This window comes from Apteryx rowi, unplaced genomic scaffold (assembly GCF_003343035.1).
Source record: "Apteryx rowi isolate R43461 unplaced genomic scaffold, aptRow1 scaffold_99, whole genome shotgun sequence".
Classification (NCBI taxonomy): domain Eukaryota; kingdom Metazoa; phylum Chordata; class Aves; order Apterygiformes; family Apterygidae; genus Apteryx; species Apteryx rowi.
Window position 1 is genome coordinate 30,562 of NW_020451304.1, and position 17,515 is coordinate 48,076.

General features: G+C 37.0%; 1 protein-coding gene across 1 annotated transcript in view; it reads right to left on the bottom strand.

Moving 5' to 3' along the window:
* Positions 1-17,515, bottom strand: part of ULK2 (unc-51 like autophagy activating kinase 2) — a 44,738-nt gene that overhangs the window by 25,864 nt on the left and 1,359 nt on the right. Inside the window, exons 2-7 of the mRNA XM_026055213.1 lie at positions 16,381-16,473; positions 15,132-15,173; positions 4,139-4,171; positions 3,721-3,757; positions 1,468-1,641; positions 268-341 (exon numbers count right to left, since the gene is read on the bottom strand). Of these exons, the coding sequence (XP_025910998.1) occupies positions 268-341; positions 1,468-1,641; positions 3,721-3,757; positions 4,139-4,171; positions 15,132-15,173; positions 16,381-16,473 (453 nt within the window). The remainder of the gene's footprint in view (positions 1-267; positions 342-1,467; positions 1,642-3,720; positions 3,758-4,138; positions 4,172-15,131; positions 15,174-16,380; positions 16,474-17,515) is intronic.

Consider the following 17,515-nt stretch of genomic DNA (forward strand, 5'->3'; position numbering starts at 1 on the left):
ACCACCTTTTAATTTRCCAAGATTTTTCTTTCCTGCAGTGCTAAGGAACATTCAATTTGYCTCTCATTCCTTTTCATTTTAACAATTGTGATCTCCAAATCACAAGACAACAGATGTTAGTGAAACTATGGAAAGGTGAACTGCATGCCACTCCTAATACTCCTGAAGCAACAACAGGCATTTGCCCGTCTGCAAACAGTAAATTATTTCATTTGGTAACAGAATGCTTGAGATAAGCAACATAATCTGAAAAATATTGTTACTTACCATATACATAGGGGAACCGCACAGAGTTGCGGCCATCATGTTGCTATGCAGATAACGAGCAAAACCAAAGTCAGCTATATAAAGAAACACATTTGTCAATGAAAAGAAAGATAATTTTCTACTTTTTATGGTCTAGAAATGATCTTTTATTGAAATCTAATATAATTACCAGTCAGAGAGAAAAAAAAAGCAGGTAAAATATATAGCTAACTTCATGGAATAGCAAAATCTGTGTTATACACTGAAAGAAGAATGCATCATCTTCCAAATAGCAAGCCAAGAAACAGCAGTGGCATCATTTGTACAAACTGCCGCTCAGCCAATTCTCCAGCTGCAGAGTATGCTGCCTGGCGTCAGCAGGAAAGGATTAAAGTCAGTGGCTAAATATAAATGGTTCATTAAGAGTGATGAATATACAATCTGCTTCAGTTAAATCACATCAGGTAAAAGTTTAAGAAATGAAGTTTTCAGATGCCTGAATTTTCACACAGGCAACAGGATCTGAAATTATCAAGTAAGGAAAGCAAGAGAGGAAGTTTTGCCTCTGTGCTGTTCAGAAGATGGAGTGATTTTGTTGGAATAGACCTCAAATCTTGCATAAGCAAAAGCATACAAAGAACCTGTTAAAAGCAAGGTCTTTTTCAATGGACACTCAACAGACAGAACAACGAGAGATCAAAATGCCTGAAGTCTTCTAAGAAGAGAAGTTTGGTAGTATCCTGAACAGCTGATATCTCTCCCCAGTTACAATGCCAAATCTCCTTCTGCCAAAAATAGGCCATAGCCTACATTTCTAAACCTTTCAAAAAACCCATAGGCGGGTCTACCACAAAAAAAGCCCATCTGGAACTGACTGACATCCCACATGCATACTTTTTTGAAATGGGCTAAAGGCCAATCAAAGTTTCAAAAATTACAGATTTACATCTAATTAAAATAGTTTAATATTAGAAACATCAGCTTGATAGGGTTTTTCTTCCTGCAGATTTAATCAAAAAGGTCTTTATGACTCAAGTTTTTTTATACTGAAAATCTGCATTGCAGCATAAAGCTCATTCTTCTGGACTGTCTGATTTGCATCAGTTTAATACACAGCATCAACTCCATAGCCAGTGCATCCTCTGTGCTTTAACTACTTTTGAGTAGAGGAAACAACCAATAGTGATGATTTACCTTTAGATGAGAGAAAAGCATATTTACCTATTTTGATGCGTATGCCACTGACACTCRACTTCCTACGACTTGCGTAAGACAACAAAATGTTCTGTGGTTTAAGATCTCTATGAATGATTCCTTTACTGTGCAGAATACGCATAGCTGCTGCAATCTGCTGGAGGAACACTCGGATGGTATCTTCACTAAGAGTTCCTTTAGCTGAAAATAATATATACGGTAGCAGAGATGAGAAAATAAATGTCACCTTTGGGCAAAAAGCAATAAATTTCACAGTAATCAACAGTGAAAACAATGAAGACAATCAAATCAGTGAAATCTATTCAAAACGATCCGGTTTCCTGTATTTTTCTATAAATGTATACTCTCTAATTATATATTCATCTCCATAGTGTTACCCTAGCTTCAGCACTCTAAATTATCTGTTTTACAGTAGTTTATTCAATACAGTAGCATAATAATTGTAAAACTTCAATTACCATGTAATTCTAAACCCTCTAAAAAGGCAAAGAACCACAGAAGCCATGAAAATAAAACTCCACAATTTATAGCATTAACAGTATGCACGATCATGTTACAACCTGAAACTTTAAATCTGTTTTTTCTTTAAACAAGTTATGTGAATGCTGATAACCACTCCGATCACAGAATTCATCCATGATAAAATACATTCTGAAGGGAAAAAATAAAATGTATTTTTGCAAGTCTCTTCAGAATATATTAGCTCATACTGCAGTCTGAAAAAGTACTGAACACAGGAGCTGGATTACACCATAAGAGTCTTTCCAAGGATTTTAATGGGAGGTGAATTAAGCTTTTAATATACAGTTACCATAACAATAGCTGTTCACAAAGAGATTCATTCAACATACTGTAGACGTAAAGGCAAGAAGAACAATAAAGATGTTCACCAGAAAAATATGAAGATTAAAATATCTGCTCAAAATTTTGTTYTTAAGAAGAATCAACTTGTCATGATTCTGTAACTTCTGCCTTCACTTTGGGCAGAGCCATGCTGAAGGGCGAAATCTCTATTGAGCCCAAACCTCCTCTTTTTGTACAAAGCCTCATTATATAAGTAATTCAATGCATTTTTAAGGTCACATCTTGGAAAAGAAAGTGGGTACAATCAGGAGACAGGGAGCAACACCCAAAAATATGACTTTAAAAATAGGAACTCAGCAAGTTGTTCACCATGCTACTTCTGGCTAGATAACTTTTTTCATATATACAAATAAGGGAACATTATATTCAAGTGTTTTGGAAGGAGTGACAAAAAGCATTTTCTGTCTATGCATTATTTTATTCACTTTTATTCTTAGTTTGTGGGTTTTATTTTTAATTACAGTGATATTTAAAATAACTTGGAATTATTTTTAAACAAATGCAAAACCTTGTTTCTCCCTGCATCATCAAAATTTAGTTTTCAAGTTCCTGGAGTCGTATACAAAACACAACAAACAGCGCTCCACYGATGACCTTGACTGGAGACAGTATACAACACTAAACAGACCCTTGGTCTGTCCCTGTACAGACATTAAGATTTTTCTCCATTAGTTTCAAGAAAACCATTGGAAAGGTTGTACAACAGAGACAGGTGACAGCAGTCCAGCTCTCCAAAAGCAAAAGGCTTTTTTTTTTTTCCTCTTTTTTCCAAATAAAAGAAAGTGGAGCAACCAACAAAAAATTGATGCATGCTCAAAGCAAGGGACATGTTGCAACCCAAAACTTGCAATGTGTAATTCTGGCTTAACATTTACAATTGGAGCTTTGCCATTTTGAAGCACTTGTCTATCTAGCTTTACTAGTGCTAAGACCAAACAGGCATCACAAAACACGATCAAGTATCCTGAAAATTAACTGAAATGCGCCCAGAAAGTTTTGACATACAAGAGTGTACTTTCTTCCAAATTATGCCTTTGGGAAGGAAGAACAAGGAGGAAGGACAGCTCCAGTTCCGCTCCATATCCATGCACCTCTGTGTAACRGGAAACAGCCTTACTATATCTGAATGCAGCATCCCTAGCATTTGTTCAAAATCAGTTCTACATTAGCTGCTTTATAGGAACGATTAATGAATTCAATGAATCTTATAACAAGGGCACTCTAAGATCACACCGGGTGAACAAGCATTATGGAATTCAGCCATTCCACAAATAGGAAAATAAAGTATTTAAACCACAAGCAAAGTCTCAGAGAAATACTGATGGATTACACAAATACAGAATATAAACATGTAATGCAATAGCTTCCTAACAGGGAAATATAGCAATCAATTACCTTGTAAGTAATCTGCCAAATCCCCACCATTGCAGTACTGTTAAGAAAAAGAGTTTTTACTCAAAACACGAGCACTGAAATACACATGAGAATTTTTACTTTGTAATCTTTTTATTAAAATTAGAAGATCCTTTCCAGTTGTTTGTCTTMATACTGTTTTGTCAATTATTTATAATTATTAATTCAAGGTGTAACATTTCATTAATACTTTCAGTTTCAAAAAACAACACTGAATAATTTATGAAACAAAAAAACTGATAAATTTAGTACTGCACATGAAATCAATGATCTAGTTTTCAGAATTTTAGCAAGTCAAGGTTATTTTGTAGCTGTGTCCATTAAGTTAATCTTTTCTTAAGAGTTTTGTCCAAAAATCACCTTTAAAATCAGCCAGAAAGAAATATACATTGACACATACCTCCATTACCAAAAAGACAGAATTAGGCATTTCCTAAAAGAGAAGGAAAACAAGTTCCATTTATGAACGTGACAAGACAGAGCCTAGAATACTCGCATTAACCAAGTGTAATACGCGATCTTCAATCGATCAACAGACCTTACGTTAAAGGCACTGTTCTGATGGTAGCAAATACTAAGTTCCCTATAATGAAAGATTTCACATTTTAAAGAGGCATTAATATGCATAAAACAATCACCAGACAAAATCCTGAAGACTGAAGCTGTCCTTTCAAAAAGCATCATACAGTAAATAGTATCAGCTTCTGGTGTATTTTGCTCCCTTAGCTTTCAATTGCCTCAGACTGATCTCTCCACTAATATAACCTCTATATTAAGAGCCCCTACTAATCAGCGTACCTTGTTATCACAGATCACTGAAATGAGTCAGTGATGGGATAGTAATATTTAGTCACAAATATACTGGATACAATTCAAAATTGAAAGCAAGACAATTCAGCTATGAAAACCAGTTTTCTACAGGAGGAATTCCAAAATTATGTTCCTTGCTTCTTGGCAAAACAGCTTTGGTTCTGCCATCTGAAAAACTGCAGGTCAGTCAGAAATCACAGAGCAGTCCGTTACATGTCTGAAATAAACTTTGGATCCCCAAATGCCCTGTTTTGCAGGATACTTGGTTCAGGATTCTTGCATATTTTTGTAAATTATCTCCCTCAAGGAGTCACTGACAGAAGCATGTCCCTAGCACAGCCTTAAYACCTTATAGCAAAGATATGATTTGATCATATCAATAGGATGACAGTCCTATTGAGATTTTCCAATGCACTGACCATTTTTGACCTATTTGCAACTTGAATTGCCTCYCTTATAACTGAGTAAGAGTCACTGAAAGACACATTAGCTAACTTCTAGCTATAGATTGTCTACACACTTCACAAAATGCAGTGAAGACTTCTGTGCTTCAACTGGACTGTTACAAGAATATTCATCTTTTTACAAACATTTATTTTGTGTCAGGAAAGAAAAAAAAGCCTGCCTATATATACACACACACCAATAATCAACATTAAGTTTTCTACAAAGTCTCCTGCGTAAAACATTTCTGCTGTGCCTATAAAGCTGAAGATGCTCAGAGATTTTAGACAACGTAAAAACATTTTTCCCCTCTAAGGTGAGTAAGAATGAAAGCAAAGAACACAAAGAACTAGAAGGAAGAAACAGGCAAACATATACTAAATAGGATGATGTTTTAGTTAAACAGTACACTGAGGTAGTGTTCACTTTAAAATGAATTTAAGCATGAGTTGTTTGAGAGTTTGTGGGAAAATATGTTTTAAAGATACTTTAAGAGAGTGAGAGGGCATACCAGACAAGGTCAGGCATGCACCACATTTGGAAGCAGAACTGTAGACAGTCTGACTATATTCTGCAGACTACTGCCAAAAAAGTCAAGAGAGACATTGCATGGCAAAACAAAAGCTGTGAACTTAGCCATCTTGCGCAGTGTTCCTTTAAAATCTTAGCACATGTTCAATTTGACCACCCTGGCAAGAACTATCACAACAGAGAATCATTTTCAAGGGTCCACAAACAGGTCAGTATCAGCTAGGAAACTAAAAACAAACAAAACAAAACAAGCAAACAAACAAACCCCTGTGCTTTGACTATAACCCCAGAGCAGGATGCAAAGATGAACTGGGGGACTCTGATGTAGGTGCTCACCACAGGCCCAAACTAGGGAAAACAATTTCCCTAAATGTCAACTACAACACAGAGCACATGGGACATCATAACCAATACGAGCCAAGCGCTACCAGCACATCACAGATACAGACACTCACTGAAGCTTCCAAGAATATATATTTAAATCTAAATAAACATCAACACTAAGCAAAACCAKTTCTGTCTGGCAAAACTCAAAGACATAAAACAAACATCAGAGCAAAATGGTTTCATGAAAAAATTCTCTTTCCTGAAGGAGAAACTTTTACTCAAAAACTCCTGAAGTTCAAATGATGTTACGCTAGAAGAATGAAAAGATAAAGTTTACAACCGCTTTGAACAGTAACTTCTAAGGTACTGTCAAGCATTATTGCTCTTCAAGAGATCTTTATTAAGATGATACCTAATACATATTCAACTGCAAGAACAAATACAGTTTTGAGATGAACCGGATGTTTTAAGGTTAATTATACTAGGCCACTTCACTTTCTGGAAGCATTTACTTTAGTCACTCTCATCTGCGTTCCAGAAAGGCACTTGAGGTTTCTTCCAGCTCAGAACATCAAGCGTATTACAGATTTGTTTACATTCTGAAATCAGTTTCAAAGAAAGCAAGTTTCTAGGAACATTAGTCAAATCTGCTGGGAATGAAGAGCTAACTCCAACCAATATAGAATATTAAAGCAGCAGTAGATCACATTTGGGGAAGACCCAATTTTTCAGTGTTTCTGGAACAACCGCGGCCAACATGAACCATAATTTGCAATCTTAAAAATGCCTCAAAACCTAGGTGCATTTTATTAGAAAGTCAATACATTAAAGCAAAGAAAGACAAGTGACTACCTCCCCCATAGATTACTAAAAATATGTAATGATAAAGCTTGTTTCTTTCTACGTTGCTCCTYTGCAAGAAAGTCTCCTGAAATAAAAATTCATCTTCTTTCAGGAAACCTAAGGACGCCAAGCAGCAACCCACATCTAGAATCACAGCATCTGAATAGTCTATCAGCACTAACTAAACTAATTCCAAATACTTTTCATCATTTTGCCCAACAAAAGCTAGTCTCATACYTGAAGAAAAAGGGAAGAAGCCAGGACACCTGCTTCCACTCTCGTCTCTGACACACTTGCTCTGTGACTGCAAATAAGCCTCCCTGACTCTTTTTTCCAAGCTTGACGAGAGGAACCACCATTCCCTCAAACTGGAATCATAAGAAGCAATTCACCGTAAAATGCTCTGAAGTCTTTGGAACAGGAGTTGAGGAATTTTCTCATACAAAATGAGAAAACAGAAAGCTATCAGCAGTTATCACTAGCTTCTCTTGTGCTTCAAACTGTAATGCATCAATCCATACTCCGAGATTGTGGTTTATCAAGCTGAGAATTCTGCCAGCTGAGGATCACTTCACTTACAGGACAACGATGATATGCTAAAAGCATGGAATTTGTCTCTTCTCCAGTGACAAGAAGAAAGCTTAGCAGGTGAATATCCATCCAAACACAGTAATCCCACAAATCAGAAATAAAAGTCCCACAGAATTAGTGGCTCAACTACGCAACATACACTGTAGAAAAACAGCAGTTTATGATCATAATGCTCAGCTCATGACAGACATTTAGCATCACAGAACTAAGAGAATCTGTTTTCTGGATTCCCTTGGAAGCAAAGTCATTTCAGATGAAACCCTTCCCTCCAGAAACAGAGTTTATTATTTGTCCTGTCATACTAGCCCTTACCTCCCCAGGCAGGAAAGCAGATTCTCACTACACGTGAGCATGCTGCTGAAGTCAAAGTAAAGACTGCAAAGTAAAGGCAGGCTCTTCTGACTACTGCATATAGGTAGCACCATGAATTTAATCTTTGGTTTCTGAGAAATAATGGCAAACTGACAATAGAGTAAAATTACAAACCCTACATTAAACATGCACTCAGCATATTTTAAAGTTATGTTTAGAAGACTTAAGAACTGAACTATTCTATCAAACTCCCAAACTTTATCTGGACTTCTAAATCTCTCCAAATTAATCCCTGAATATTTAGTTCCTATAAAATTTTGGTGTTTAAAAACAGTATTATCAGTGTTATTTTGAGAGTTTGTATCATCTAAAATCAAGTGCTTGATCTGATGGAGTCTTTAACAGTTATATTTTTAATGAAAATACAGAATGCTTACAATAATTTACAGTAAATATTTTGACTGTAGTGTTCAGGTATTTTCTGCAACAGTTCTACAAATATGCTGAAGCTTACCCACTGCATTCAAATTACCCATTCCAGTCTATCCTCCAGATATCTGGGACCTGCTCCACAATTCACTAGGCATTTTACGGATCACTGGGGCTTTTTTTTAGCCCAATGTGCAACTTTGCTCACAACAAGATTATACAAGTTATCTTGGTTCCTTCATAATTTGCATTCACAGTTCAGAAAGGGAGCTTCTTCACAATAATATGATTTAGGAATATGAAATGCAACAAACATTAAATACCATTTCCAACTGCTGTTGGAACTACAGACTATAGACTACACTCAGTTTTCCTCAAATAGCATTACTCAGTTTTTTCTTGACTAATATTTTTGACTAATAATAATCAAACAAATCACTGGGTTAAAGTCATAGTAAGGAGTGCCTTATTGCAGGTCAGATGAATCCTTTTTTATTAAATCAGCAGAGCAGATTAGAGGTTTCACAAAGATTTTCCCAATCTGGTCAAAAGTCATATCTAATTTGTATTGCAGAAGTAATGTTTTGCATAGTGCTCATACCAAGCTGTCCAGCCACATTTCGTACCAATTTTCCCTCATAACCAAACATCTTTCAATACCCCACCCATGCAAACTTCAGTTCAAAACATCTGGAATAGTTCATCAATTCACAGTTTCTCACATTTTGCATTACTGTTTTTGGCCAGCCTGACTGAGAATACAATCTCCATTTTGAGAATATATTCAGAAAACAAGTCAAATTCAGTATACACTTTTTTCCCCATTTAAATTATTTTGCTGAGAAAACTATTCCTATCATCGTTCTCTTGACTAATGATCTTTGTTGACTTGCTAAACAGAGCAGAGTGCTCAAAAAGGAAGATTAGTAAACCAACAYACTTCTGATCCAACATTCAGGAATAAAGCTGATCCAGCAAGCTATTGTAAACTGCTTCTTGAAACAGTAAAAGCTTTCAAAAATTTACATTTACATACAGTTCATAAAATTATTGCAGCTGAAGTTGTTCTGGCCTACACTTCTACCTGGCCTAGGAGAAGAAAAAAAATCYAGCAAAACAAATGTATGTTCTGTTGAAAAAAAATTATGGAACGTGACTTTTCCCTGAAAGTCTTGCTTTATTGCTCTAAGTTTTCTTGACAAAAACCTGGTTTTGTTCCTTCTTATTCTGAATCTAGGTTTTCCTTGCAAGATGAAGTAAAAGATAGCAAAGGCTAATAGAAACAATTTTACAATTCTGAAAGTTAACAGGTATACCTTCTGGAAAGAGATTAAGAGGCAATATATTTGCCAAAACTTGCTGTGTTTTAATCCCAGACTTCCAGCAGTTGTCTCAGGGGAAGCAAAGTTCCAACCCAAATCACAGGCTCAGCAGAGTAGTTCCATTTAAAAGACATTAATTGAAAAAGAAGTCAAAACATCCATGGTTACTTCTGACAGTTGTTGCTAGAACTCTAGAGTATTGGCAGACACATACCCTAGATTTCTTTTTGGTTAGGAAGTCCTCCTTTAGAAAAAGCTAAAGTCTGCAATGAGCTTTTAGTGAGCTGCCAAAGCAGAAACGGTGGCAAATAAATAGTTACTACACTTTTGCTCCAAGTTTGTAAATTCTGTTTAGCTACAGTTCATGATCCGAGTCCCAAGAGTATGAGTTAGCCTGACAGCTTGTGTGCTGCTATTATCTGATTAATTTTCTGATGTTAATTTGTGCTCTATTTGCTATAATTTCTTGACCAGAAGTATAATCTTCATTTTTTGGAACATAAAAATTATTTGGCAAAAGTTCTAACGATTTAGTGAAAAAGTACTGATACACATTTTTTTGAAGTTATTTCTGACTGTATTACATGACACTTCCATTTTGCTTTGCGAGTGCACCACAGCAGCAGCTTCTAACATGAAAGGACTGAACATTCTGTTAGTTCCGACTAAATGTTAAGTCTCAGACTAAATGTCAGTTGACATCTGCCTGTAGGATTCAAATAGTATGTAAGCTGCCAATTATTCACATAAAAGAGCAATCAGCCTTGGGAAACACGCCACAACAGCAGTATCACTCACTTGCTGGTATGTGAAACGCCATACTTTAATATACATGGCAGGTATGAATCTGAATAGTCAAACACACAACCCAAAAGAAAGGCAAAACTGTTCTTAGCACAACAAACACCATTCAGCGCACTCACATGCTTGAAGACCTTCCGAAACAGTTTTGAAATACAGACTATAGCATGCAGGCACAGCAGGTGAGTTAAGGACTACGTGGTAACTTCAGCTCTTTGCTTCTATGGGTCGGACAAACTAACTGGCTCTCCCTGGCCTTCAACTCCTGTTCTAGCATCATTCTTCGCAGGCCAATACTGTGGTGGGTGACCTTCCGGTTACCACCGACTGCCAGGTGGTATTTCAAAACCTTTACATTTCCTAAAGGGTGGGGGTTTTTTTTGTCTAAAACTATTTTTATCATTCTGAGAGAAAAAAACAGCAGCAAAATTATCTGGACAACATGTTTTCATACAACTATTCCCACTCAGGAARGATGGATACTGAAAATACAGAGGCCTTAATCAAAGAGCTGAGGAAAAAATAAAGATATTGAGACATCCTCACTTAAAAGATGATGGTCCAGAAAAGGCTACGATGAGAGAATGGAGGCAATCAAAGCAGTGAGACACCAAGCTCAAGAGCACACCCCAGAACGCTTGAAGCAATCACCCCAAGAAACACAGGCAATTCCACCAGACCAGCAGGACTCTTTGGGTAAACCTAACAAGAATACTTGATTCACATTGGTAAAACAGCAGAAGCAGCTGTCAGTATTTTATCTGCTCTGCACCAACAAGCTTAGACAAGGAACAATTTCTGTTCAGATATTGTTTCTCCAATAACAAGCYAGAAATTAGTTATCTCTAAACTACTGTTCAAATAGCAAACTTCAGACTCCATACAGCGAAGGCATTAATTCATTCTACTAAAACACCTCTCTCCAAGATACATTACAGGCTTTCATTCTGGTGTCTGACATTTTAAAGAGGTTTTGAATTAAATTATTTGCTAAAACAAGCACTGTCTGGCACTGTGAAAAGATTAGCTCTATTCAACACACACTTGGGATCATGAACTGTACAAAACTGTAAATTCACGGTCTAAATATAGCACATTCCAAATAACTTACTGATACCTTCATACTCAGTAGAGTATTTTGTTCAAGGACCTCAAGGCACTTTACGCTGTTAAGTTAATGTTGTTTTAGACTCTCTTTGCTTTTGAGAAACAGTGGATTACAATTCCCTAATTAATGTGATGAGATCCAAGATTCTCTGATCTTCTTTGCAGGATGAATGATATCCCATAGCATTACCACAGGACAAAAGCTCTCTCTCTATATATAATATATATTCTTACACCACTTTAGTGTTATGGGAGTTTATTCTGGAATGAAAGAATACCAAACTCTTGCACAAGACGACAAGTAAAAGAAATGTCTCAACAGTTTATGTCTTGCTATCCACCTATTACGTTCTGATTTTTTTAAACACCTCACTTTGTGAAAAAATTGATTTCACCTTTAGAGGTGAATTGCATATATTCTTTTTTCAGAGCCCTGCTACTGCAAAACATTTCTTTCTCACAGATGGAAACTTCATATTTAAATGTCTCCACAAAAGTCTTTAGTCTTAGAACCACTGCTCTCCACATCCTGTTTTGTGCAGATCCCTCGGCTTCCGAGATGGCACAAACAGCAAGGATAGACTGCTCACGTAAAATGCTTAACTGCAGATCAAACCTGCTAGCACTGCATGTAACCACCTTACAGAAATCAAGGACAATTATTGTGTTGGCATCAGTCCAAGAGATTTTAGTGCCAACCAATGCATATAGAACATTAACGGCTTACCAATTCATTTGGGGATGTCTCCAGATGAATGGGCATGTCTAGTAATTTACCTCAGTGGAGGCCACACATACTAAAAGTAATATATGAAAATGGTGTTCATAAGGAGCTGAATCAACAGCAGTGTAGAAGGTTTTTAAAGGTTCATGTGTTATCAGCAGCATGGCTCACAGGTTCTCCTTAGATCTAATTAAAAGTCTTAATGGCATACATGTTTTTATTACATGGACTTGTGCGACTGATCACAGATCATGCAATAAGAAGACAACCATAAATGAACAGAGAGATGAAAGAGAAGAAATATGTGAAACTACCTTATGTGAATACAACTCAAAAAGAAGCCTTCTGCAATATGCAAAACATTAACTACCCTTTCATTCTCAAACTTAAAAGATAAATTCCAAATTGCTGTGTAGGCATACAGCTTTAATCTCAAAGTACYGCCATTATGTACAAGTAATTTCACTTACCACAAAAGATGTAAAAATATCTATTCTTCATTACAATTCATTTACACTTTTTTCACATGGTTTTGCCACTTACATTGCACACCAACTTTTCCATCTGAAAACTTCGTACAACAATTAGTTTGGGGATTATTCAGCTAAACGGTCTGCCAAACAGTATATCTGAAACACGAGCATTTTCTTATTTCAAACTAAGGTTAAAAAAAATTTCAGACCAACACAACTATAAAAATAAAACAAACTGCCAGTCACACTGAGAACTCCCTACTGTGATACAGACTCCACTGGCTCCAGCATGGAGAGGAAAAAAATAGTTTCTGCAGCTTAAAAATTGCCTAAATTCCCAAAGTCTTATCTACTGTACTATATCTCTGTGTTCGCAATACTATGACAAACAAAAAGGGCAGTACATGCTAGAACATGAAATCCTAAAGAAAATTAGTAGGTGTACCAGACTACCAGACATGCGAATGCCTTGCATAGTGTTCATTCTTGCTGGGCTATAAATTAATGTAATCATACAAGTTAATGATGTATAGTATTTCGCAAACATAGCCCTATGTAGAAAAGGAAAGGCTTATTTGTGCAAGTGTCACATTCTCTAGACTGTATTTGCAAAGCAATTTCTTCTACAGAAGTAGCATCATACTGCCAAGCTTTATATTCGCTATGAATGTATTTGAAATATATCCAAGGTATGAGACACATTTTTTCCTTCTCTTTGCTGTAACTGTTCTTTTTATTTAAGTGCAGCATTCAGTGACAAGCAGGAACATCCCCTTCTCAAATTGAGAACACAGGACTAATCACTTAAGAAGTCTTGAGACTGACTCTAAGAGCACTCTTTCACCTGTAGCAGAACAGGTATGTATAAAAGTTATGTTTCTAAATAACCTTTATGTAAAGAAATCACAGACAAGTGTAGTACTCTGTCCTCTCCTCCATAATGGATGCTCAGTGCATAAATCAAAAGGAGCAAGAGCGTCTTCAAGGCTTAGAGTTGCATGATGTACAATGTTAAATTATCAAAACACATCATACCAAGTCAACCACCTTCAGGTTAAGCTGCAAAACTTAAGAAGTAATCTTCACATATAAACAACTGTACATGATAAATCAAAAAGTCAGCTGCTTACTCACACACCAACACCCTCAGTCAGCAACTGCAGTTTCTCTTAAGATGTCTGGATATACTAAATTTAGGATGCTGAGACATTATTTCCATGTAGCATCTCTCAGGAAAGCTTCATCTCTTCAAGAAGTACAAGAGGTTATACTTTCACAGCAGCTAATATCATTCAAAACGCAGAGTTCTGAAGTCAAGACACAGAAGGGAGAGAGTCTACACACCCAAATGGGAAGTTTTGATGCACAGCCCATTACAACATGAACACCATTAATTGTATCAAGGGTCAATAGAAGTTACAYGTCGTGTAGGGCTATATACAATAAAACCTGAGTCTACTCAGTGTATATCCTGTGAACACAGATTTCCATATCTAGAGATAAACATCTATGTGTAAGCTGAAAATCTTTTAGGACGCAGGCATGCAAAGACAGAAAATGCTGAAGAATGTTGAAATGTCTATTTTACATTGCTTTAACTATGCAGCGCCCCAAGGGCTGTTCTTAATAATTTTATTTGTAAATGTGATTCTGTATTTAAGATTAGAATTGAGCCCAGGAGATAAATGTATAGTTCTTATTCAAGCAGAAGGAATGGCTGCATAACTTACATCATCTTGTATTTAGCTTTACTCAGCACTAACAGGCTTTAGGATACAAAAAAATCAACTTCCTACCAAGTAGGATATGTTACCCTAAATAGGTGATAACTAAGGAAAAATACTCCTTCACCTCATCARTCAGAATCCTGGGAATAAATAAGTAAATAAGTAATAAGAGGAAGACAACTTGAAGCAATTTAATACCTACTTCTACTTGAAAAGATCCAAATAATCTGCCCAACCTTTATTCTCTCTTTATCCTATCTGTTTAGCATAGGTAAGTAACAGCAGTATATATGTGGGTGATCACATTCTTCTACTTCCGTCAGTTCTTCCTCACAGTGACACAGAGCCATGCAATACATTTCTTTGCTACAGATACCTCAAAGGCGCTGCTCCTTTTCTACACAGAGTATTTAAAGTCATGATGTCTTCTTAACGTCACTTGCTTCAGATCAACTCCTACCAGTACATTTTCCTTCAGGTGTATTCACTCATTATCCACAAACACCCACTTCCCAATTAAATTACAGGGCCAAGGAAACAACGCTAGTTCAGGAGGAGAATAGCTACTGCCACGGATACAGCGATACAGCACCCAGCCCAGCCAGCTGATGCTTTTTCTCTAGAGACAGGACCAGACTACACAAACAGCCTCTGCAGAGATTCTCAGGCTTTCATTCGCCCCTGCTGCCAGAAAGCGAACCGGACTCCTCACAGCTTTCTATCGCAACTGTGCACCTGCTTATTWAGAAGAGCCAATATAAAACAAGCGCATGATGTGCTGAGGATGAGAGAACATCCCCAGGCTGCTGCTAGGGAACTGGATTTMTTTTTCTTAATACCAAATCAGTTACACCAACAAAATGCCATTTAAAAATTTCTACTTGCCATATATATGCATTATATTTTCATAAATAAATTTTAATGTTGAGAAAGGCATCAGGATATAATTTACCTGGACATCATAGAGAGCTACAATGTTCTCATGCTGAAGTTCCTGTAAAACAAAATATCTGTATTATGGAAATAGCCCATTATTATGATTGTTTAAATTGAATATGCCAGGTGATAATGAAAGAGAATCAAATTTTACACAGAAAGATAGTATCCTTTTTTTTGCCATCTGATGGAATTTGGCGGAAATCTCAGCTATTTAGACAATAATAGGAGGAACAGGGAATTAGACAATAACTTCAGAGCAATCATAAGAAGGTTTGATTCAAGAATTTTTTTTCAACGTCTTGTTATAGGAAGTACTACAGCACAAGATCCTTTGATGAGTACTGAAAACTAACTAAATTTAATTTTGCAGTCTCACACAACTTCTTGCTTAGGGGAGAAATCAATCACATTATTTTCAAGTCAATCTTCCCATTTTACATAAAATGGAAATCATGCCAAATAACACCAAATAAAACTTGCAGGTCAGTTCAMGTGATTACTTGCAACTGCTCAAAATAAAAATGTCTCTGCTGAGTACTTGCAGCACACTAACTTAACCAACACTAGAATTTCTAGAATATAATATATACACTAGAATATAATATAGTGATGCGTCTCAAGAAGCTTGAAAACATGTAAAGACAGCAACACTAATAATTACCACAAAGCTACATAAGATGAAATTTAGTGATGTTCAGAGAGCATCCACAGAGGCATTTCATGGAAAATGGCACAGAAGAACTAAACGATGCTCTGTTTTATTTTGTTAGACCCACACTATACTTTTAAGTCAATTAACACAACTCAGAAGTGGGAAGACTGCTTTATGAATCAAATTCAGCACGCCAATTTTAGTTTTCAAGCCACCTTTGGGCAAAGAAGATAAAGATCAAAGATTGAYGTTTCGGCCTCTGCTATGACTTTTGCTACACATACTGCTTGGGAAAGGCGCCAGACTAAGCATCCTGAAGGACAAAGTTTTCTACATGTGCAGTAGGTAAAGCACAGAAACTGGCTCTACAACAGTTTTCCACTAAAACTAAAAAATATGCCTTTAACCTCTTCCGAGGCTATTGCCTGAACAACAAAAAAATCTGCCTCTTTTCTTGGTCTTTTCAGTTCTGGAGATCTTCTGGAATGAAGAAGCAAAAGGTGGGATAGCAATTACTGTGATATTACCCATGACCCAGAATGAACTAGGTCAAAAGTCTCTTTTCTTTTTAAAGTAAAGCAGCTTTAGAAACCACTGCAAATTAACATACCTTCAAGATTTTTATTTCTTTCCCAAGTAGAATTTGTGACTTTGACAAGTTCTTTTTGTTAATACTCTTTATGGCTACTTCCCAATCAGTTTTCTGYAAATAAAAAGAAAAGTATTGTCAGTTTTATACACTTTATCCACTAACAGCTAGCTGGTAAAGCAGTGGAGGAAATGCAGTAAGATCATCCCTGCTCTACCTGCTTGTGATTACTCCTACATCACATGACACCATCAAGAACTCTGTTCCATTCCTCAACAGTTCAGAGCTATCAAAATCCAGATACGCTGCATTTCCATTGACTCTAAAGCCTCAAAAAAATTATTAAAACGTAAATAATCATGCACATGCCATTTCAGTAGCTGTGCTGTTTGCTTTTTAGTCCCCTCTCAATCATTAAGGTACTTTTAATCTCCTTCAAAGACTTCCTAGCTTCAGCTTTCTCACACCCTTACACGCTCGTACCAAAAACAGCGCAGGAAAACATTTGTTTAAAAATAGCTCGGCTATTTATCTGTAAGGTGGAAGCATCTCCATCGGCCTTTAAAGTTTCTAACGTTTTCATTTTTCTTAAAGCAAAAAAAAATCCCTATACTGCACCCCTCCAAGCCGCGGTCACTCTCCCCCTGCTCTGAAAGGATAAATCCMCAAATTCGCAGAGCGGTTTTCTGGAAAGCGGGGCGCTTTCGGGCACCGGCACCAAAATAAACTCYCACGGCCTCGAGAAACCCATCGCGAAGCTGCGAGCACCCGGGGCGATGAAGCAAGCCGGGCCGGGCCAGGCGACACCTCCGAATTTAGGAAATCTTCGGCCARTCCTGAAGGGGAGGATTTTGGTTTTGTTTTTGTTTTTTTTTTTGCTTTTCCCCTCTCTCCTCCTCGTTATCCAGCGAGATAAACATGACCCCGCTGCCAAACAAAGGGCTCGGCCGCCCCTGCAGCGGCAGCCGCCGTTATGCGAGGCGGCGGCACGGCGCAGGTGGGAAGGCAGCCAGGGTGCTTTAAAATTAGAAAAATAATAAAAGAGGATAATAATAATAATTAATAATAATAATAATAATAATACTAAGGGGTTTGGCAAGGCTCGTGGCGGCAGGCTCGGCCCCGGCAGCAGCGGCCTGGCCCTCACGCCCCGGGC